Raw genomic sequence first — 23,212 nt, 5'->3', positions numbered from 1 at the left:
GCTCGCCACCTAGCCCAGATGATCTGCACTGCAGCGTACATGTCTAGGTGCATCATCTTTGCTTATTGGCACAACAGGAGGATCAAGAAGGCGCTCAACTCAAGCAGATTGCTGTTTACCTGTGAAGACCACAAGCTAGAAGCAGGAGTGCTGCACCTCTAGATAAAAAGCAGCTGTTGCAGGAACATTGCTGTCCATGCACCCTGTAAACGAAGCACGCGGTCTTTGCAGCGCCATAGCACACCAGTATTATTGCCAATTTCCAGCAACCTATATAAGATTAGAGTTCTCGCCAGAACATGCACCACTTGCAGGAGAGGGAGTCTCAGTCTCATGTTTGACCCTTCTCCAACTTCGAGACGCTAATCTGAGGCTGACAGATAGTTGCCTGTTTTTTTTACAACGCTAAACAGCTGCTAATCCCTAAAACTACCGAAGTGCTGTTTTTCTCCAAAGGCCAAACTACTACAGCTTCCCCTACTACTACTACAGCATGCTCTTGGCAGATGATGAGTTGACGCATCCAGGTCCATTCACCTCCCCATGATGCGATTCAGGTCAGCGTGAGGGCCGCCGTGTCCACTGCTTGCCATCGCGATGTTATGCAGCATCTGGTGGAGCCATAGCCTGGTTGACAGATCTTTCTGAGTCTGCAGCAAGATTTCAGAGTCAGTGAACAGTTGGAATATGCAGCATAGGCTACAGTGTAAAGCTTCTTCCGTGAAGCGCAAAGTGCAGAAATCACCTCAAGGAGGTCATTGAATGTCCCGTTTGTCAGCACGGTGGGGAGGCAAGTGCGTAGCGCATCGCAGGCGCTGCATGAGCATAGAAAGGTTTAGGGACGGGATAAGAACAATGTCACAGAATGGAAATTTGCACATAGCACAGCATAAACCTTGGGTGGTCTGTCAGCCTTAGGTAGCAGCGGATTATGTGCTTCAGCAACCTCCGGGAAGGCTGCTCGACAAGTGCATCAAGCATCTGAGCTAGCACATTGGATACAGAAAGGAAACGTTCACGAGTGCTACATATGTACATAAGTCCTGTGTCATCCAGCATGATCTTTTGAACAATAAAAGTGGCCACCTGCATGTATAACTTGACTGAGTTAACGAGACTGAAGCAATATATCCATACCCCAAAGATAGAATTGAATAAATTCCTGGCAGGGTAACTGTATGCGTAGTAACTGTATGCGTAATTATTAATTATCATTCAAGAGATGATTTTTTTCCTGAAAATGCACAGCCGTGAGCTTCCACAAGGCAATCTATACAGTAGACAGCCTTGTGTCGAAGAATAAAATCAAGTCTTACATTCAAAGCAAACAAAAACGAAGGTCCACAAGTATCACATTACGAAAGTAATTTGTCTGCTAAAATAATAAAATAGGTTGCAATATGATCCTAGTCACTAAAGATAGAAATAGTTTGATCTCTGAAAGAGTTAACAAGACAAACGGGTGCTAGAGTTTTATTTATTTTATTTCAGACAGAATAGTAAAACAAAGGAGCATGACAATTGTGTAGTCTACAAGGAAGCAAACCTGAAGATTATTATGTTTTGATGAGTAACGGTTAAGCTAGATAGGTAAATATCGTTTTCAAAATGTCACAGCCCATATCCATAGTATGCAGATACAGATAGGTAAATATCGTTTTCGAGATCTCACTGCCCATATCCATAGCACGCAGATACAGGGGAAATATTTGAGTACTCAACAGATACTGTTTTGAGTAATGGTTAAGATAGACAGGATACCGTTTTCGAAATCTCACTCCCAATATCCATTGTAAGCAGACACAGAGGAATTATTTGACTAGTCAGAAGATACGCAATGACTTCATCATCATCAACCTGCATACATTGCCCAAAAAAAAAGGTTGAGTTCTTTCCCCCAAATTATATTTGGAAAAAAGCAAAAAGAGTGGATTTACGCTTTTACAGTGGTATTCAGCTCTTTAAGCATTAGGTTTATATAGATCCCAAGCAAATCATTTAATCAGAATGATTGGAATATGTAAACAAAAATCCAAATTGATCACTTGCCCACCATCTTCCCTTCCCTCCCACCACTCTAAAGTCCAAACAATAATTCATAGCCATTCTTAGTTTTCTTAAATTTCTTACCTTCACAAGAGCACCAATCACACCCAAGCTGGTAAGCCTCAAGAACTCATATTCTTGTGTTTTGTAGGCAGTGTTCAGGAAAGGGTAGAGGTACAGTGGAATATGTGCTGCAAGATGAGACTGTTACTGACAAGGACAGAAGACAGATCGAAAATTTATACCAGTACAGAGGCAATGTTTTACAGGCAAAACTACTAGATGTGATAAACACTATCTGTTATTTATAGGGACAGATTCATTGAAGATACACAATCATAAGGATATTCATGCTTTGTAATAAACATTAAACACAGTAGAAGTCATTACCATTTATGAATGGCATCTTAGTGTCAGGGTGTGAAGCGACACACTGCAATGAAACAAGTAATAGGAAAAGGAAGCTCAGGGAACAGAATGGTGTACACTGTACAAAACCAACTTGAGGAGCATTAACTGATAAATAATACTTTAAAACAACTCCACACATTGCAGTATACTATAACATTGGAAGATTTTTCAATTTATCATGGCTAAGATAATGCATTCATGACATACTGAATTACTGACAGATTTTTAATTTTCATCAAATTGAACTGATATATAACACTTTAAAGCATCCCCCAGTGACATTAGTAGTTTCTTGCAACTTGCTTTCTCATGTCAAAGCATACCTGAAGGAGTGCCAGTGCATTGCAGACACGGCTTGATTGGTGCTGCGTTAATTTTGCTTGTGCAACAGGTCTGTAAATTGACAGAATTTCCTGCATATGTTTCAATTAGCTATATAAACTGAACCATAAAGATCCATGGAAGACCCAATTGATTTCTTATCAAAATGATACGATATACATGCACAACATTACTAATGTAAACAGCATTCACTATAGAGGTTCATAGGTACTATGATGCCACAAGTTTCCATGGGCTAAATCCAGACGCTGCAATTATTTAACCCACCTGGAGTAGTACAGCCATCGTGCCAAAAGAGTGCCATAGAAGTGGAGCAATATCTTGTTGAAATTTATCTCGATTCTGAAAGAAATAACAAGGACCATCATTTTAAATGGAAACTTCAGCCGCAACTTCCAATATCAATATTGAGGGATGCACGCTCAAATGTTTGAACAACAGTCTAACTAAACTTGCCACGTGACGTATGAGGTATCACAATGTAATTTTTATGGAACAAATAATCATCTACCAAAAAGGAAAGCTTGAGGAATTTATTCTCCCTAGAGCTAGTAGCATCACAAACATTAGATCATAACAAGCCTCGATTTACATGCAAACTGAACACCAAGGCAAAGCACATCATTGAACAGTCGAATTAGACCAACTGCAGTGTTTTCTATATTAAAGTGCACATAGTGCAGGTCAACTATGGGTGCGTTTGGATCACCTATCCACCTTGCTTAGCTAGGTCAAGTCAAAGGTAGCTCATATATGCATAACCTCGAAAAGTGACGTGGCTGGTTTGGTCGCAGGGAGCTGCAACAGAAGAAGCCCACAATCCTGTTCGTAACTGTTCACTTGCTGCTGAAGGAGAGCCGATTTGGCTCTCCCAGCTGAGCAAGGTGTTCCTTGCCCCTGCAGGCTAGGTAGCCTTTAAAAACAAGCTTTTTCTACCTCTACCAACTCCCGATCTTTGCTTAACAAGGCTAGGATAGCTATTGCTCAAGATCCAAACGCGCCCTACGTGTTTACTATGTACTGAAAACACTGATTTTTTTTTACCGCACATGGCCAATCACAACAATAGCTGGACCGTATTCTAAAAGGCTTACACAGAAGAACAGATACTAATAAACGAAAAACAAACTAGCATACACCAAAAACCAATTGCTTTCTTCACAAAACTAAAGCATAGGGACTAAAACAGAACCTCGCAAAATTCTCGTTGTTTTCCACATATCAACAAGCATAACTGTCCACCGCTGGCGCGTCAGCCGAGATCGAGTAACACAGAGCCAGCCAAAAGTAATATTTTACACTAGACAGGAAATCTATCAACAGAGCTGCACTCAACCTACGGTAGACCATTGCGCCCCAAGCAGGCTTTACTCTAGGCGCAGCGTTACACCATCAACACGTTCGCGACCTCCAAATCCACCATATGGCACCGACAATCAGAGAGAGGACTAAACAGGGGAAGATTTTTAATTTTTTGCCCCCGCAGCGAGGCGACAGAGGGAGGGCGAGGAGCTATTCACCCGGGCGAGGAACTCGAGGGTTTTCTCGCGGCGCTCCAGTACGCAGAGATCGAGCAGGAGCCGCTCCACGATCGTCGTGTTCTTATCCTTCGCCGGTGGCTCTGGAGCCGAGGGATCCCCGGAGGACGAACCGCCGGAGTTGGGCCGCGGCGGATTCGCCATTGTGAAGGATGTGGCGGCGGGTTCGTGCCGGGAATCTGGGAGGGAGATTGGTAATTGGCGTTGGCCGAGCCGGAGAGATTATCGAGAGCGCCACACGCGACTCGGGGGGTGCGTTGCGAGAAAGGGGAGACGTTTCCGGCAAGGCTAAAGTCTATTTTACCTCCTCCAACTATCACCAAAGTTTGGTTTTCCTCCTACAATTATAAAACCAAGTATTTCATCTCCCTCAACTTTTCAAACCGTGCATTTTACCTCCCTCGAGCGGTTTTGAATACTGTTCGCTATAGTAACCGTAGTTTTGTCTTTTTCTTTTTTTTAAAAAAAAAAATTCAGTTGAATCTTTGAAAAATCATAGTAAATCACAAAAAAATCATAAAATAGAAAATCTAATTTTGTTGGACTTAACACGAGTAGATATATGCAGTGAATATATTATATGGTATACTTTAGTATAACTTTTTTACTGTAACTTTAGATATATACTTTTCTAGAATTAATTTATAGCTACAGTTTTCGTCGTCCCATTATGGTGAAATTTTTATGGTGGGCTAATCATTATATGATTGAGCTATAGTAAAAATTTTATGATTATTAGATCATGTATGACTGAGTTATAGATTTATGTGGACGAAGACATCATAAATCATAAATCTATAGATCAGTCAAACATGATCTAATAATCATAAAATTTTTACTACAGCTTAATCATATAATGATTAGCTCACCATAAAAATTTCACCATAATGGGACGACGAAAACTGTAGCTATAAATTAATTATAGAAAAGTATATATCTAAAGTTACAGTAAAAAAGTTATACTAAAGTATACCATATAATATATTCACTGCGTATATCTACTCGTGTGGAGTCCAACAAAATTAGATTTTCTATTTTATGATTTTTTTATGATTTACTATGATTTTTCAAAGATTCAACTGAAATTTTTTTAAAAAAAGAAAAAGACAAAACTATGGTTACTGTAGCGAACAGTCTTCAAAACCGCTCGAGGGAGGTAAAATGCACGGTTTGAAAAGTTGAGGAAGGTGAAATACCCGGTTTTATAGTTGTAGGAGGAAAACCAAACTTTGGTGATAGTTGGAGGAGGTAAAATAGACTTTAGCCTTCCGGCAAATATGTTACGGACCCAAAGTTGACCCATCTTTTCGGCCCATGGAAGCAGAAGGCCGCGTCGGGCGTGGGCCCCATCAGCCGAGGGAAGGCCCATCTAGCACATCTGCGGCCCGTTTGGTTTCCTAGCACATCTGCAGCCCGTGCTAGGTGTGCTAGGGCCCTAACCAAACATGGCCTTAATTAGACATTTTTTTATAGGTTATGTATGTGTGCACATATATAGCAAAATTCTTTGGATTGTGCTAATGTCTAGCACAAATGGTACAAATTCATGTGCTAGCAGTAGTAGCATGCTAGCAAATTCTATCAATGCTAGGTGTGCTATTGTGCTAGCCCCAAACCAAACAGGACCTAATTATTACACAAGCACAACAAATTATAATATTTCAACAACACAACTTAATGATTACAACACAGAGTTATGCACACACATCCTTATTGTGGTAATAAAATAAATGTCCACATATGAACAACCATCGTTATTGCGGTATTAAAAGAAATGGCCACACACGACATACTAAACTAAACTGTGCTCACAAACATGATGTCAAGTGGCACACTGTTGCTATTTCATCACGCAGTGCATTCATGTTCACATCTTTGACTGTTGCAGTACCAGCCTCCTCTGCTTCATCATCATCTTCATCCGATACTGCCAATGTCACATCTGGCCCGTCTATTTGAAGTCTTCATATCACTATCATCATCTAAAATGAAGTTATGAAGCCCACAACAAGCCAAAATGATTTGTGTCTGTTTGCGCTCAGAATAGTGAGAGAGACCCAACAATATGCGCCACTTCATCTTTAACACACCGAAAGATTGCTCTATCACCTACCTAATGGAGAAATGAGCTTGGTTAAAAATTTCTCTTTTACCTCGTGCTCGTGGCCCCTCTCTCTAGTCATCTTGATGGTACCTCACTCCCTTGTACGGTGCCAGATACCCCGTGCGGTTCGGGTAACCCGAGTCCACCAGGTAAAACTTGCATACATAAGTTTTTCATCCGTCACCAAACATATGTAACAGTTCATTACTGGAGTGTGAACACAAGCAAAATCGTGGCCACATACCAAGGGGAGGATGAGGAAAGTTGTCATTGTACCTCTGCATCGCCTCTTGTAGGACAGTCCAATCATATGCCGATCCAGGAATCCCAGCTGTGACAAACGTGAACCTCTTGTCGAAGTCACATATTGCCAGCACATTCTGACTCTTCTCCTTGCTCCTATTGAAATATGGTCCAACCTTCTTGCCAGGCACAATCACTTTGACGTGTGTGCCATCGATTGCTCCAATTGCATTGTTGAAGAAAGGAGCATACTTGTGGTTTGCTATCTTGAGATGTACTGTACTGAAAGTAGGGTCCATTGGTCGGATGATATCTTTAGCTAGGTTGCTAACACACTCTAACACATGTTCGAATTTTTGGCTTATCGTCTCCATTGACCTGGTAAATTTGTCCTCAGCTTGCCTAACAGTTTCAGGTGGCCCAATCATCCACAGGAACATTACTAAAGCCTCTCGAGATTACATCCTAGATGTTGACTTCAACCCATAAGATTGCACCAATAAATCATGAAGCATCTCAAAGACAAGAGGATTCATCCTAAACATTTTGTACCAAGACGTTTCATTGCGCAGTGTCTTCTCTACCCACTCAATTCCACTTTCTTTTGGCTACCCGAGGTGGTTTTTTAATCCAAATACATGTAATAGTATATACACAGTAGTAACGTCCGCTTCATGATTTCCCTCTTCCTTTTCCTTTCCTCCAAGACGGCTTTCATGACCGGAATTACTACATGGTCACTTCCAAACAAGTCAGCAAGGGCCTCCTCAACTGGATCAGGAGCCCCTGATTCAGCTGCATCTGCACAAAATAAAAAATAAAGGAAAAAAAGAAAGACATAGACATGTAAAGCGCTGCTGCCATTATCAAAAATTCAAAGATTACATCTCTCATGAACAACACAAACATGGAAAGCATTGCTATACTTGACTGCCACTTATGACATTATAGCGAAAATTGTTGAATAAAAGATAAGACTAGAAACGAAGATGGAGGGTTTTATAAATAAAGTAGGGCTGACATTGGAGACTAATTTCTGGTTAACCTGAAAGGACCTTAATCGCGTGATGTCGCCTAGAGGGGGGTGAATAGGCATTTAAAAAAATTAATACTGCAGATTAAAGCACTTAACACATTTGTCAGCAACCAACCGGTCTGGCATACCGGTCAAACCGGTACTAGGCTTAGAAACAGGAATCAAACGCTCAGACCGGTCAGACCGGTACTACGCAGAACCTGCACAAAAGTGTTAATCCTCCCCTTTACGAGCTCTAGCACAAATGCAGCTTGGTGTGGTGCTTCTTTAGGTGCTTACAAATGTATTTCTTAACCCTGCACACACAGAAACAACAAAACCAAGTAGATCGAAGCGGAAGCACAAATAAAGCTAGAGTACAAAGTGTGAGGCAAACTAAATGAAGATAATGCAAGAAGACACAGAGATTTGTTTCACCGAAGTTCGGATTCACCACGTTCACCACGTGTGAATCCTAGTCTCCGTTGAGGAAGCTTATCGCGACCACAAGGTCAAGCTATCTCCTCCTTTCCACTATATGACCATGTGTACTCGTGACACACGATCGCTGCTGCAACAAACTTGCCGCTGCTCACCACAAGCTTGGGAGCTAGCCGGCGACGTCTAGCCGTCTAGGAGGCTTCACCTCCAAGAGTAACAAATGCTTCAATCAAGTTGGCGACGCAACCGCAAGTGCTCAAGCTAGGGCTTATGCTCTCACTGCTCAAATGCTCTCTTAGCAAATGTTTCACTCAACCCAACTCAAAGGATTCAACTCTAATCACTCAAATCTCACAAAGAGAGGTTGGGGAGGACTTCTCAAGTGCTCTCACGGCTCAGAGATGGCTCTCGAATGTAATGGCATCAGCACCCACGAATGGGTGATGGTGTGGGGTATAAATACCCCTCTCTCAAAAACTAGCCGTTGCTCTGTCAGACTCAGACCGGTCAGACCGGTCCCCCAGACCGGTCAGACCGGTCAGTTCAAATTAACTAGCCGTTGGACCCCGACCGGTCAGACCGGTCGGCTGGACCGGTCAGACCGGTCCAAGTAGGTTTTCTGCTTCCAAGTGTTTCTCTCTGATTTTTCTCACATGGGATAGCTATGAGCACTTTTGGTAATGTCAAACCACTGATGTTGCATCCCTCTTGATAGTACGGCATCCTATACTCAAGTTCACATATAATGACATACACAACACTTGAGCTTTTATGTCTTGATCAAGCCGAACTTCTTCAATAAATATCTTGAGGTTGTCAACATCCTTAATTTCAGTGAGCATGCCTGCTTGAGCTAGTGACTTTGAATCTTCCTTCATATAAGAATGGAATCCATCTTTGATTCACAAGTCACTCCCATTTTCCAAATAATGACACTTTTCAACATAGAGCTCTCCATGACTCTAGGATCTCCGGTATTTTGACCCGTATCGGTTTCCTTGCTCCCCCCAAGCCAACGCTTGCGTAGCCTCTAGAAACACGCCTCTCGGTCCTCTACCTTTATCCTAGCCGTCCATCTTGAACTCATATTGATTTGTGGCATGCATGAAATCTTCGTTGTCAATTTGAATTCTCAATTCAATCTTTTATACAAGTCTTCTAATTTGAGATAACATATACATATCAACTCATGTCTCATTCACTTTTCTCTTGCTTGCTTCCCTTGTACAATAATATTCATCTCATACGACAAGTCTTTCCAATTTGAGACTATGCAACAACATATTGTGTCTCATTCTCATAACCTTTACTTGTCATACGAATTCTATCATAAGTCGAATAAGTCTTTAATAGATATTTGAGCCTTCATGTCAATCATGAACACTTGCTCACATTTTCCTTTTTCTTGTTTTGCTTGTCATATACATCCGAAACAAGCCTTCGCATATTAGAGCCTTCATGTCAATCATGAATACCTTGCTCTATTTTTTTTACAACTTTTGCTTGCCACTTTGAGTCCCACATAAACTAACAAGCTTCAGCACAATATTAGAGCCTTCATACTTACACATGAATACTTTGCTCTTCCATTTTTCTTTCTCATTCTAGCTTGTCACATATAATGATTGTCAATGGAACATACACATTTGCTTGTAATACATGAGCTATATCATTCCACAAATTAAATACCTGCTCATAATCTCATGCAAACAAGTTAGTCCTTTAATCGTATTGTCAATCAATACACCAAAACCCACTAGGGGCCTAGATGCTCTTTCATAACCAATCCATTTAACTCCATTAAATCTACGAATCATGTAGCATAACTATAAATCATGATGCATATAGTAAAAAGAGTGAGTATCAATATTTGACAATATTGATTATCATTTCTGGTTGACCAATCCATTTAACTCCATTCAGTCTATGTATCTACATTATAGACAATGCAGTAACTGAAATTATCAATCTATTTGAAGATTCTCATAATGTCATCAATTCGACAATCCTTCAGAAATTCATGAAACAGACTGAGTGTAAAGAATTCAAAATACTTACTGCTTTCCGGTGCGGGCTCGTTCCACATCTCTGCTGCTGCCGCACCTTCATCCGATGCACCCACTCCGTTGAACCCTCCATTGTCCGCTGTACTTGATGCCTGCACAGTCAACAAAAAAAACTTAAGCTAGGAACAGAGCGCAATACACCAAGCACAAGGTCCAGTTCAATGGAAAAACCATCATGAAAGCAATCCACGTTCAAATAAGTGTCATACATGACAATGACTCGGTTCAATTACATCTACAAGCTTCATAACGCAGTTGACACAACCAACGTTACGCAAAAGGACATACGAATGCAGCAGGTTCATAGGCATACATGCTACCACATCAACTGTCGACATGAAACAACATAAATATTATTTACGACACCTAGGGATTCCTCTCTACGAAGGAACACATATGGAACGACAAAGTTAAATAGGATTTGCAAAACAATTTGTCAAACTACATGTTTCATAACGCACGATGACACTACCACTATGGAGAGGGAAAGCAACTGTCCCATGTTCAAAGTGAACTAAGACTATATGCTACTGTCAGACTCTATCTGGAAACTTAGTATATGAATACACATGTCTCCACAATTAGTAAACAAATTGAACACACTAACTAAGCTATAGCTTTGCTGCATATAGCAAAATTTTTATGTAATTTAGGTATTCGAAGCCACGTAGCAGCTGAGATTATGTGTTGCAACATGGAATAGGGAAACTGCGTACTACTGCAGTGTACACAAATTGAAACAAGGAAGTAGTAACATGTGGAGGATGCAAAGGTAATTACCAAGGAATCATTGTCGGACTCGTAGTCACTGTCATCGTCGTCGTCCTCGTTGTACCCATCGTCGCCATGGCCGGCGTTGGAGGAGGTCGCAATGTTGAGCGCGTTCTGAGTTTGGGAGCGCGTGCGGTATGGGCCGACACTTGGTGACGGCAGTGCAGTGCCGCTGGGAGGCACACGGCCGCGGCCGACAGGCAGGGCGCCCTCGCCGTGTCCACCGTGAACTGGCGGAATAGGAGGGGTGTACTGCTGCCACGAACTGCCCCACCCAGCTTGTGGCAGCCACGGGTACGGGTACTGCCCGTACCCCATGGCATGAGGAGGGAGCGCGTACGAAAGTGCGCCATCACCGTATCCACCGCGAACTGGCGGAAGAGGAGGGGGTTACTGCTGCCACGAACTGCCCCACCCAGCCTGTGGCGGCCACGGGTACGGGTACTGCCCGTACCCCACGTCATGAGCAGGGAGCGCATACGCCGGCGGCTGCGGAAGGTGGCCTTCGAAGCCAGGCGTCGGCGGACGGAATCCACCGAAGTGAGGCGCCGGCGCCGGCAGCCCGGTGAAGGGAGGAGGCGTAGGAGTTTGGGGTGCCCCTTCCGCGCTGGTGGCCGAGGAGGAAGCGAAGGCCCCGCCGGCGGTATGGCGGGTGTCCTCCATGGACAAGAAACCCCCCATGCCGCCCTCTTCAGATCCGGCCATGAACTCGCGCGGAAGTCGATGGAGGCACTGCTTGTGCAGATCGGGGACCAGCATCGGTAGGGAATGAAGAGCCGGCGCGCCACCTTGGCCTGACGAAGCAGGATTCGGCTGAGCGACGACGTGACGCGGCGGCTTCGTGGGGGTGCGTCGGCGTCGGCGGAACTGGACGGGGCACCCGGTAGGCGGCAGAGCTACGGCGGGGGAGGGGGTGGGGGGGGGGGCTCGATGCGGCGCAGGTCCGCGGAGCTACGCGCGGGGGAATGGGCGGCCGGGTTTTTTTTTGAACTCAATTGGCGGCCGGGTTGGCGGCGCTAGTGCGGAGGCCCTTTTTTTCATGGGAAGCGATGCGCTGTGCGGGTGCCCCCGGCTGGGCTTTGGGATCTGTCACCGAACGACGAAGCCTCCTCAGTGGCCCACCGTCAGCCTCCACCGGCACCTAAACCCACCCCAACGAGTCAGCGAGACAGCGACGCGTCTATCTCTGGGTTATATTGCGAGATTATCTTTTAACACTCTGTTCGCTGTGTTGTGGCTGGTGGATGGTGCTGATTTATTATGAGAGAAAAGTACTGCTGGTTGGCTGGTGGCTGCTGGCTGGTGTTGGTTTGGTATGAGAAAAAAATACTGTTGGCTGGATGCAGCGAACAGAGTGTAAGAGTTTGTTTATGATCCTGGGACGAAGCCGTATGTCCTGTGCAGCTGTGCTTGATGCCTTGGACATTTTCTAAGCTTCTATCCTCTATTTTTCAGGTGTACAGGCTGCTTATTACATTACACCAAAGCTGGGAGCCCTTCCTGAAGGTCTAAACATGGATTGCTTGATGGTGTAGGGAGATATGATGCTAGTGGAAGAGATGATGTCCATCTTTGACATGTTGGTTCACTTCACACTAAGCAGCACTTTGATCATTTCAATTCGATTCTGGGGGCTTCCTCGCCGCGGTCGATGGCCCTTAACTTCGACGTGCTTCAGCTGCCTTCACTCCAGCTCGATGGTATCGACCAGTGCTTCACCGAGGAGGAAATCTGGAAGGCCATCCTGGACACACCTGCAGATAAGGCGCCGGGACCGAACGGGTTCACTGGACTTTTTTACAGGACTGCTTGGCCAATAATTAAAGCTGATATAATGGCTGCCTTCAATGCTTTATGGTCGCTCGATGGCCGGAGCTTCTACCTAGTAAATCAAGCATACATGATCCTACTTAAGAAGAAAAGCATTGCGCAAGAAGTTTCTGACTATCGGCCTATTAGCTTGTTCCATAGTTTCGCAAAATTGGCGGCAAAGGTTCTTGCAACACGGCTAGCTCCTTTCCTGCAATCATTGGTCAAGCCCAATCAGAGCGCATTCATCAGGGGAAGGTTTCTTCATGACAACTTCCGTGCTGTGCAGTTAACCGCCAGGCTTTTACACAAGCAGAAACAAGCCGCTGCGCTGCTGAAGATTGACATCACAAAAGCGTTCGACACGGTCAATTGGACCTTTCTCCTAGCAGTGCTAAAACACATGGGTTTCCCAAGTCGATGACTGAATTGGTTGTGCATCATGTTTTCTACTGCTAGCACAAAAATCCTCGTCAATGGTTCGCCTGGGACAAGGATCTATCACGCCCACGGCTTGCGACAGGGGGATCCCCTTTCTCCCATGCTCTTCGTACTTGTCATGGAAACGCTGAACGCGTTGATCTCGGCTGCAGAGAGTTATAACTTGTTAAAGACCATTGATCCAAAGGTGAAATGCCGGGCTTTTCTTTATGCCGATTATGTGGTAATTTTTGTCCAGCCCGAGGAGCGGCAGCTGGTTGCATTGCGTGCCATCCTGGAGGTCTTTGCTGCGGCATCGGGTCTGCTCTCGAACGTACAAAAGTGCCAGGCAAGTCCTATCCAATGCGATTTGAACGACACCTGCACTATCCTCCAATTCTTCCCTTGTCGTCTCTCCCCGTTCCCTTGCAAATACTTGGGAATTCCTTTGTCCATTTACAAGTTATCAAGGGCTGATTTACAACCCCTGGTCGATTCCGTTGCTGCAAGACTACCTTCTTGGAAGGCTGCCCTCATGTCACGTGCTGGTCGCAAGGTGCTCACTTGCGTCACCCTCTCAGCAATTCCTGTGCACACGGCGATCGCGGTGGAGCTTTGTCCGTGGGCCATTCAGGCTATTGACAAGCTGCGGCGTGCGTTTCTCTGGAAGGGAACGGCCTCGGTGCATGGGGGGCATTGCATGGTTGCTTGGCCAAAATGCTGTCGCCCCGCCGAGCTGGGAGGCCTGGGTATTCCTGATCTCAAGTTGATGGGCCTTTCTCTACGTCTGCGCTGGGAATGGTTGCGCCGTACGGACGAAACCAGATCCTGGGCTTCCCTTCCCGCGAAGTCTGATGCCCTTTGCACTGCCCTGTTCCGGGTATCAACCACCGTCCAGGTCGGGGATGGAAAGAAGACCTTGTTTTGGACAGATAACTGGTTGAATGGATCCTCCATTGAGTTTCTGGCGCCCTGCCTCTTTGCTGCTGTCCCAGCCAAGGCCAAGCGGTCTACGACCGTTGCACAGGGGCTCCTGAATTCATCCTGGACACAAGACATCAAAGGAGCACTAACCGTTCAGGTCATCCTTGACTACCTCAACATCTGGGAGCTGGTTCGGCCTTACCAGCTCTTGGACGGTGTTAATGATGTGTTGTTGTGGCGATGGACGCCTGACCATCAGTACTCGGCTTCCTCAGCCTATGCTACATTGTTCTTCGGGCAGACCATCGTGCCAGGGGCAAAGTTGCTCCTCAAGACCAGGGCTCCTCCCAAATGCAAGTTCTTCTGCTAGCTGGTGCTACATGAACGCTGCTGGACGGGTAGCCGGCGCTTCAGACATAACTTGCAGGACCATGACAAGTGTGCTCTTTGTGATCAAGACTCGGAGACGATTGACCATCTACTGGTCTCTTGCTCTTACAGCAGGGACGTTTGGTTCCGCTTGCTACGACGAGGTGATTTACAACGGTTGGCCCCGGGCTCTAGTGCGACATCTTTTGTCAGCTGGTGGTCTACGTCTCGTAAGCGCTTGCCCAAAGACAGAAGGAAACCGTTCGACACTTTTGTCCTGCTCGTCATCTGGACAATTTGGAAGGAGCGCAATGCCCGCGTGTTTGATCGGAAGGCCTCCATGCCTTGGGTACTTTCGGATATCATTTTGGATGAAGGTGTTGTCTGGGCCACAGCCGGTTTCTTCGCTAAGGGTTTCTTATTTCCTAGTTCTCAGTCCAGGTCGCAAAACGGTGTAAATGTAATTAGTGCTGTGTGATGTGGGGTAGACGGTCTCCTTGCTGGGACCGTAGATGTAACACTTTCCTCTTCCTCTTAATGAAATACGTGCCAAGGCACGTTCTCAAAAAAAAAAACACGGCAAGCAGAGGCGAGCTCAGCGTGGAGGAACTCTGAAAGAGAGACAGATAAACTGATTCTTCATCTGAAAAGCTTTGGTTCGGTCATTGTGGAGCATGTCAGCTGCTCCATCCACTACTACTGCGAGAACACGATGGTTAACGGTCCCCCCTTTTCTTTCTTAATGCACAACAAAGCTATGCGACCAGCGACTTGCATGAAATCCAGAACATCCTGACTGATCCGATCATGCGGCAGGTAACAACAAACATATAGGTTTGATTTGAAATGTAACCTGTAGGCTGTAGGTAAATAAGTCTGAGGATCTGATTATGTGGTGCTCGTTCTGCAGGCGATTTGCAGGAGTACCCACGGGCTGCCCAGGCGCACCTCAAGAACCCCCGGACTGGGTGATGCAAAAGATCCAGAAGCTCGCTAGCGCTGGCATAGTTCAGATGAATGAAGTAGTCTGTGGCTGCAAGGTCCGGATTCGAGTTGAGACCTTTGCTGAAAATGCCATGATCGCATTTTGGCTCTGGATCGGGTTGTGTAAGCATAGCCTGGTCATGGCGGTGTTAACGTTCCATGTGATTTTCCACTAGACATGTTCCAGATTTGTGTCCCCTTTCTTTTCTTTTTTTTATGGAATGCCTGTGAAAGTGGGAAAGAGTGTTCCATCTCTCGCATTCGATGTAGCGTCCTGCTGGACTGCCGCAGCGGCAGTTCTTCAGCATCAGGAGCGTTCAAGATGCTGTTGGTCATCCCTTTCTGTTAGGCTCGGAACTTTATAGGGTACAAAACTTTCGCATACGAGGTTATCAGTTCATTATGTTTATAGGCTTTGACATCATGGACGAATCAGAGATGAAGATTTACACACTTTCTGTTCTCGCTAAAATCTGAATAATTGTGCCAAGGTCAATTATGTGTGATTCTTTCATATACAAGTTCTCCATATAATAGTATAATGCTAGCTGAAAGCTCACAAATTCGATTTGAAATCAACATGATGCTGTGAGATATTGAGACTAAGGTCTTCGAATTCCGGAAAGGTCATTCATTCAGCAAATGAAATTGGGTCAAGCACTCAAGCTCACTGTGCTATCATTCTATGTTTCCTAAGGCATATCATCTTAGGAGAGCACGCATAAGCAAGATGCAAAGATATCTAGAAAATTTTACAAAAGCAGGCCGATATGTTTCCTCATCATCGACGATCATCACATACATGAAACTTGAGTTCAAACTTGCAAAGTGTTTACTCAACTATCCATCACAAACAACTCCAGAGCAGGATTGCTTAGTAGTAGATAACCAGGATAAAGTTTGTTGAGCCCAGCTGTCACACCCTGAAATTTTTGAATTTCAGGATGTGATTAAAATTTAAAATAAAACCACAATTTCCTCAAAATTTTAAAATTTTCTCAACATTTATTTTTCTTTACAGGGAATTTAAAAAAAACAAAATAATTGGTTGTCTTCTAAAATAATTGAGGTTGTTTTGTTTGTGTTGCATTCATGCTGAACTGCATTGTTTTATTGCTTGTTGTTCAATTTGAATTTGAATTCTCAGAATTTGAATTTGAATTGAATTGTTTGAATCAATTTCAAAAAAAAATGCAAAGCCTTTCTTTTCTCTCTCTCTTTTTCTCCCTTGATTCCAGACCAGCCCAACCTCTTCTTCTTCTTTTTTTCCTTTCTCCCTCGCGGGCCAAACCTCCCCCGCCGGCCCACCTTCTCACTCCGGCCCAGCCCGTCCCGGCCTCCCCCTCCTGCAGCCCACCGACAGGCGGGGCCCGCCTGTCGGGGTCATCCCCTAGCTCGGGACGGATCAGGCCTCTCCCCGAGTCTGGCCGCGCCCCGATTCCACGCCGCGCCGTGCGCGCCTTGGCGCGCACGCCAAGGTGGCCCCGTCCCGCCCTATAAAGCGTCTCCCCGCGCCCCTTTGATCCCCTAGTCGCAGCCGTCGCCGCCTCGCGTGAAAACCCTAGCACGCCACCGCCTTTGGAGCCCGAGAGCTCTGTGCCGCCGCCAATCCGCCTCTTCGCTGCCGCTCTTCGCCGGCCAAGCCTTCCCAGACCTCTGCGTTGAGGTGAGGGAGCTCGCAGACCCGTTTCCCCCTTTCCTCTCACCTTCGCGCGTGCGCTATAGCTCGCCGGCGCCGCCCCTCCGCCTTACGTCGCCGCAAGCCTGCTCTGCTCGCCCCTACCCCGCGCAAGCTCCGCCTTCGAGTCTGTCGTGCTGCGCGCTCGCTTCCCAACCTAGCCACGCTCGAAATCGAGCCCCGGACGGCCGATTCCGATCTGCTCCGGTGACCCGCCGCCGCGCCCCTCACCGCCGGCGACCGTGCGCCGCCACCGGCTCCGCCCGGACCCGCCGAGCCGTCCAGCTCGCCTAAGTCGCGCGCTCTGAGCCGCCAGCCGTCCAAGCCGAGCCGCCGACCCAGCTGAGCCAAGTTCGAGCCGCTCTGACCTATTCCACACCGTCAGATCTAGATCCAACGGTGCAGATTAGATCTTACCCGAGTCAAACTAGCCAGGTACCGGTCAACTTTGGTATTTTTGCAAAAGAGCCCTCTACGTTTTTCGAAATCAACCCGCGGTCTCGCCCTATACAAAACTAATTAGGTTTTGGCCCAAATCTTTACAGAAAACCCCTTGATCTTTAGGAAAATCATGCCCGCAGTCCAGAGCTCGAGTTTTTGCATGTTAGCCCCTGAAGATTAGGTTTAATTATGTTTAGGTCCCTGGTTTCTTCAAATCTAGCCCCTAGAAGTTCTGTTTCTTCGCAAATAAGCCCCTAGAGCCTTGTTTTAGCCATATCTTCCACGTTTTAACTCCGTTTTCATCGATTCTCGCGCTCACGTGATCCTTGTGACGTGTGCGATAGCTTTATAACCTTTTTATCCTCTGTGAGCACACTTTGTTGTGTCTTACAAATCTTTTCCGCTAGCTCTTAACTCTATAGTTAATCGCGACTAGATCCCTGAAGCATCGTTTATCCCATAGAATCACCGTTTTAGTTCCGTTTTCTGTGTTTCTTGCGCTCTCGTAACCGTAGCAGCGGGCCCTATCCTTTAGTGCGTTCTTTTAAAGCTTTTTATCTTGTTTGGTGTATTGTTCTTAGTTGTACTTGTTGTTTGCTTGTATGTTTGCTCGATGTTTGCTCCGAGTAGAAGGATCGTTGTTCGAAGATTGAAGATCAAGAGTTTCAAGTGAGCAAAAGCTGAAGAGCAGTAAGAGTAGCTTTTCGTTGGAGAAAGGCAAGTGACCCTAACCATACTTCTATCTATGCTTTATTTACAAGAGTACTATGATGATTTAATTGGAACATGGAGAACCACCCAAGAAAACAGTACAACCACAATACTATATGGCTCTGGTCTTGGCTGATTAATTAGAGACTCTAGCTTGTGACAGTCTTACCGAAAGGGCAAGAGGGGATGCATCGACGGGGCATAGCTCGGTCCTTTTGGGGCAATTGGTATTGTTTAATGGTCCTTTGGCAAGGTACCACCTCATTAGGACAGTGTTATGACCGCTTTGACTTGAAACCTTAGCGGATTGTCATAGATTAGGGAATCTTTGTAAAGGCCTCGTAGCGTCCCTATGCAATCACACCTCGGAAGTGTGGTATTGTGCCTAGCTAGCACATTGCGTGGTTGGGTTCAAAGTTCTTCGGAACTTTTACGCGAATTGTGGTGAAAGTGTACAACCTCTGCAGAGTTAAAACTAACCGGTTAGCCGTGCTCACGGTCAAGAGCGGCTTGGACCCTCACATGATTAATAAACTTAAAGATGGATTTAAATCATTTTCTGGTTATTTCTTGTGGCCTTGCTGAGTACCAACCATAAGTGTACTCACCCTTGCTTACTGCTGCTCAGAAGAAGAAGGTGTGAGAAGTATTTTGAAGATGATGCTGAGTTCTAGGCGTACGCAACCCCCAGTCGATTGCATGTGAAGTTTGGAGCCTTCGTTTCCAGGATAAGCTGTATAACTCTGATAGTCTTTTATTTGTTTTAGTTTTCTTTTCGTGATACTGTTACTGATTATTCACTTATGACGTCTCTATATGTATGAAACTTGATCCTGGCATACATATAGCTATGCATTCGGTTTTGTCCTTGAAACCGGGTGTGACACCAGCTCGCAGATCATCTGACTAGATAAGTACATCAAAGGTATCTGCAAGTTCTCTTCACCAATCTATGCCCAAATTCCTTGAGGTGAACAGGTCTTCGACGTAGCGGATTACTGGTGCTGATGACCTGACGAAGTTTTGCACTTGAGCCTTTGCCGACTCCTCTACAAGTGAAAAGGAAATACTGTCAACATTGCCACAGGTCAAAAATAAGCTATTTCACTGTGAGAAACCTAACATATTAAAAATCTTTTCCATGCACTCATCTTCTTTTTATGATTCATGCACATCAGACAATAGGCAATACATGAATATTAGTTAGCTCTCAACTATCTTCATGCTTTCTAAGGACCTGAATAGCATTGTGTTGTAATGATTCCAGCGTAAAATTGGTTGGTTGCCACTTTGCTATGGGCTGCAGCTTCTAGAGATTTAAATTGCAAAACAAGTAAAAGCATATCAGTGTTACCCACCATCTTCATTCAGTTTCTTCAAAAGTTGGGACTTTGAGGGAAGAGCGTACATTCCAGCAGCAACTGCTTTCCTTATGGCCCATCCATGATGAGGAGCAAACACCTGAGCATAAGCTACTGATGCTGCATCCCTAAGCGAGTTGCCCCTGAAATAATAATATCAACAATGGATCAGTCAGTCGCTAAATGCACATGCAAGAAAAACAAACATGATAGTTTGCTAGATGAAGTTCTATGTAGTTCGGTGAAATGACTTTGGTCTTGTGCAACTGGTACTTACTCTGTAACCAGCATTTTCTCAAACAGAACCTTAACCATATCAATACCACGCTTCACTCTAAGCAGATTCCTTGTATGGCTCCCTACTGCCCTGACAGTGTCCTTCTGAATGTCTAACTCAACCATCGAGGGCAATGTTGAAATTGAATTGGATGCTTCCAGCAAATCATCAACCTGTAAATAGTTCATCGGAAGGGATCAGAGAGGAGCGCCAAAGAAAAGCTCAGACACATAAGATAGCTAACAAGTCAAAAATGGGCACAAATTCAGGAACCAAAAGCAGCAGAGCAAATATGAACCACCAACTTAGGTAAACTAGTTACGCACTATATCAATTGGGGTAGTGAATTGTCCACATATAAGTGCCTTATTCTGAACTGTAAGTTATCCAAGTGTATAGTCTTAACTGAAGAGATCTGTCAAATTAAACTAGAGTTAAAATAACAAGTACATCAGATCAGATTTTAGCACTTATCCACCATAATAAACACTAGCCTATGTATTAAATAATCTGATTCAGTTGCAAAAACTCAAGTTTAGTTGAACTTTTCGATTTTGCATCCTAATTTCCAAGTCAGCAGTAATTTCAAGGAATTGCCTCAGTTGCCACATTCGAGGACAAGTAAGCAGAGGATCACATAGTTCAACAATCCAAAAGGGGCGCAACTGAATTGACAAGTAACTCATCACCATTACCAAGGGCCCAAAGTAAAGTAGTAGCAACTAAGTTTGCTATGGCAGTGAGTTATCCAAGTTCCTAGTAACAATTTGGGAGATCTGCTAAATAATAGTAACTAGCAGCCAAAGTGCAGCAGATAGGATTCTAGCACCCCAAGTATTCACAAACAAACAAACAAGCACAGAACAGTGAACACGGCCTCAGAATTCCAGAATTCATAGTTTGATTCTGGTGCATCTACTTCATCTGTGAGTCCATTTCGTCCGTCCTACATCCTAGTCTTAGACGACTCTATGAGTCAATTGATCACCTTCACCTCAGTGAAACAAGTACAAGTAAGCAGCAGATCAACCTGAAATTTCGATCAAACCCCGCCAAACAACTTAATCAGGACAGCGATTCCGAGCCGAAAGCTGCTAGTGCAGTCGAAGAGCAGAAACGAGAGGGAAGGGAAGGGGAGTAGTTGGAGGTGCCTTGGCGACGTAGTCCCTCTCGGCGAACTTGAAGGCGATGCCGAGGCAGCCGAAGAGGACGGAGACGTTGGAGCAGGCGCGAGAGAACGCCGCGGCGTCCATGGCCCCTGGGGGCTGCTGCTTGGCGACGGCGGCGAGCTCCTCGAACGACGCCGCGATCCGCCGCAGCGGCTTGTCCGCCTCGCTCGACCCCATCCTCGCGCCCGGCCGCTCTCGCTCGCCGACTACCGGGTGCTGGCAAGCTGCGGGGAAGGAGACGAGCTTTTTTTTTTCCTTCCTCTTTTTTGGGATGCTATTTGGAGAGAATTTTTCTGCGCTGCCTTTCGGGTTTCCTACGCTTCCTTTTTGAGGTGGCACCTGCAGCTGGCCGGCGACGACGCCGAGGTTCATCGATGCCGTGCTGGGCCTCGATGGGCCGGACTTTGGGCTACACCTCGGCCCACGGCAAGATATACACTTAGCTGCCACACAGCTGTATAACGATGATCACTGGCTACATAGATCTCTCGAATCCTCTTTCCCTTTCTCTACAGTAGAGACCGGCGACTTCAGCGGCGATTCTGCTTCTGCCGCCGATTCAGCCGGCACCTCGCCTCCGGCGCCCTTGCTGGCGTTCGAGGGAGAGGGGCTAGGCGGGTTGGCGGTGGATCTGTAGCTATTTAGTACTGAAATAAGGTAGTTCAGTAGTTTTAGTCCTAGGTGGCTAGGGTTTGTGGCTTTCCTGGTCTTTTGTCCCTCCAGCTTATCCTCGGTGGCGGGCTTGTCTCCGGCGACCGTACCGGTGATGGCAAGTGCACTGGAGGATCAGCTGTGAGGTATGTTTCTTCCCTGCTCGAGAAATCGGGTTGGTGTTTCATCCCTGTTTGGGTCTCTTCATCGTCGGTGGCTTCGAGGTTACTAGCGCTGCTTGAGGCGTCAGATCTCGAGTCTCTTGACGATGTTATGGCCATCGGCCATTATGGTTTGCTCGAGCGTTCAGCGGTCCAAGTGTATACCGATGAATTCGGTGTGCCAGCTGTTGCAGCATCAAAAATATTTGTAGCTTTCTTGGAAGCTTCTTCGTCAAGGTTGGAATCGGCTTCAAGCTGTAAACTCGGCGTTTCTCTTTTCTTGAAGAGCGATGGCGAGCGGTGGCTCCGACTTCCGACAACGAAGATGACCAGGGTGCTTCTTGCAAGGACATGGATGTATTTTTTCTTTTATCAGGGTTGTTCTTGTAAGGAAGTTTATGTAATCTTTCATACAAATATATGATGTGACCCGGTTTCTCAAAAAAAAAAAAAAGCTGTATAACGATGATCGAAGAATTTTTAGCACAGTTGTTTGAAACACTATTATGTCCTGCCTGAGTTTTAAGGGTTTCAAAACTTACAAATAAAATTAATGGATATTTGATTTGTAAAATTTTTAAACAGGTTTTTGAATTTAGCATAGTCGAGCAGATGCAGATAGCCAAGCGGGCACACTTCAGCGACCGCCATTCAGGTGATTGTGCATCAAATATACTTTAATCGGTTCACTGTGGAATCGTTCACAAATTTACTGTTATTATGGGCAGGCCGCGAGGGTACAGGTGAAGATTGCAAACAAAGAATTAAGCTACTGACAGAAAATAACGTCCCCAAACAAACATTGACGGAAGAAAAATCAAAACTGTAAAAACGGGCACCAACAGAGAGTCGATCCCATATGCAAAGAGTCAGATTCAAAAGTGTCAATCAGCAAAGGCCCGCGATTAGCGCGGGTCCTAAGACTGGGGCGACAATTTCACATCATCATCCTCCAACGCATCTACCGAGGTCGTCAGATCAAAATAAAAGCTGGGTCAAGAGCAAAGAGGCGAGCGCGACGAGCGGAGCAGTAAGAAGAGGCGGATGAACCGGGCATGGAGTCAGAATTCGATAACAAGTCAATCAGCACAGGTCCGGAGGCCGGATCCTAAGACTGGGGCGACAAAACCATATCATCATCCTCCAAGGCATCCAACGAGGTCGCCAAATCACCAAAATTAACAGAAGGGGAAAACAACACGACGCGTTTCGAAGATTCAGTAAAACCAGAGTGAATGAACGCGCAAACGACCGAGCGCGGGTGAGGGAAGGGCGGCAAC

The 23,212-nt window shown here is 45.5% G+C and overlaps 2 protein-coding genes and 2 non-coding genes across 5 annotated transcripts; all 4 read right to left on the bottom strand.

Moving 5' to 3' along the window:
* Positions 1 to 249: 249 nt before the first annotated feature.
* LOC120649542 (CCR4-NOT transcription complex subunit 9-like) lies at positions 250 to 4,610 on the bottom strand. The gene is made up of 9 exons (XM_039926361.1): positions 4,320 to 4,610; positions 3,067 to 3,141; positions 2,781 to 2,870; positions 2,437 to 2,479; positions 2,131 to 2,237; positions 1,762 to 1,857; positions 896 to 1,086; positions 746 to 815; positions 250 to 650 (listed from the first exon to the last, which is right to left on the bottom strand). The coding sequence occupies exons 1-9, from the start codon at positions 4,479 to 4,481 to the stop codon at positions 534 to 536; spliced, it is 951 nt and encodes a 316-aa protein (XP_039782295.1). The 5' UTR covers positions 4,482 to 4,610; the 3' UTR covers positions 250 to 533.
* An 11,481-nt stretch (positions 4,611 to 16,091) lies between these two features.
* LOC120649540 (accelerated cell death 11-like) lies at positions 16,092 to 21,453 on the bottom strand. 2 transcript variants are annotated; one of them, XR_005665292.1, is made up of 5 exons: positions 21,103 to 21,453; positions 19,952 to 20,124; positions 19,672 to 19,817; positions 19,201 to 19,362; positions 16,092 to 16,393 (listed from the first exon to the last, which is right to left on the bottom strand). XR_005665292.1 is itself a non-coding variant. In XM_039926359.1 (4 exons), exons 1-4 carry the CDS (start codon positions 21,295 to 21,297, stop codon positions 19,256 to 19,258), a joined length of 621 nt encoding a protein of 206 aa, XP_039782293.1. In that variant the 5' UTR covers positions 21,298 to 21,453; the 3' UTR covers positions 19,200 to 19,255. The 2 variants fall into 2 exon arrangements, 1 of the variants encoding a protein (XP_039782293.1); XM_039926359.1 differs by lacking the exon at positions 16,092 to 16,393 and having other exon boundaries at positions 19,200 to 19,362.
* A 1,345-nt stretch (positions 21,454 to 22,798) lies between these two features.
* Positions 22,799 to 22,885, bottom strand: LOC120653102. Its single transcript, XR_005666786.1, has one exon. It is a non-coding gene; the product is annotated as a small nucleolar RNA U31b (small nucleolar RNA).
* Positions 22,886 to 22,990: 105 nt separating this feature from the next.
* On the bottom strand, positions 22,991 to 23,076 carry LOC120653103. Its single transcript, XR_005666787.1, has one exon. It is a non-coding gene; the product is annotated as a small nucleolar RNA U31b (small nucleolar RNA).
* Positions 23,077 to 23,212: the final 136 nt, after the last annotated feature.

This window comes from Panicum virgatum, chromosome 9K (genome assembly GCF_016808335.1).
Source record: "Panicum virgatum strain AP13 chromosome 9K, P.virgatum_v5, whole genome shotgun sequence".
Taxonomy (NCBI): Eukaryota; Viridiplantae; Streptophyta; class Magnoliopsida; order Poales; family Poaceae; genus Panicum; species Panicum virgatum.
The sequence above is the reverse complement of the archived record's forward strand: the minus strand, read 5'-3'. Positions and strand labels throughout refer to the sequence as shown.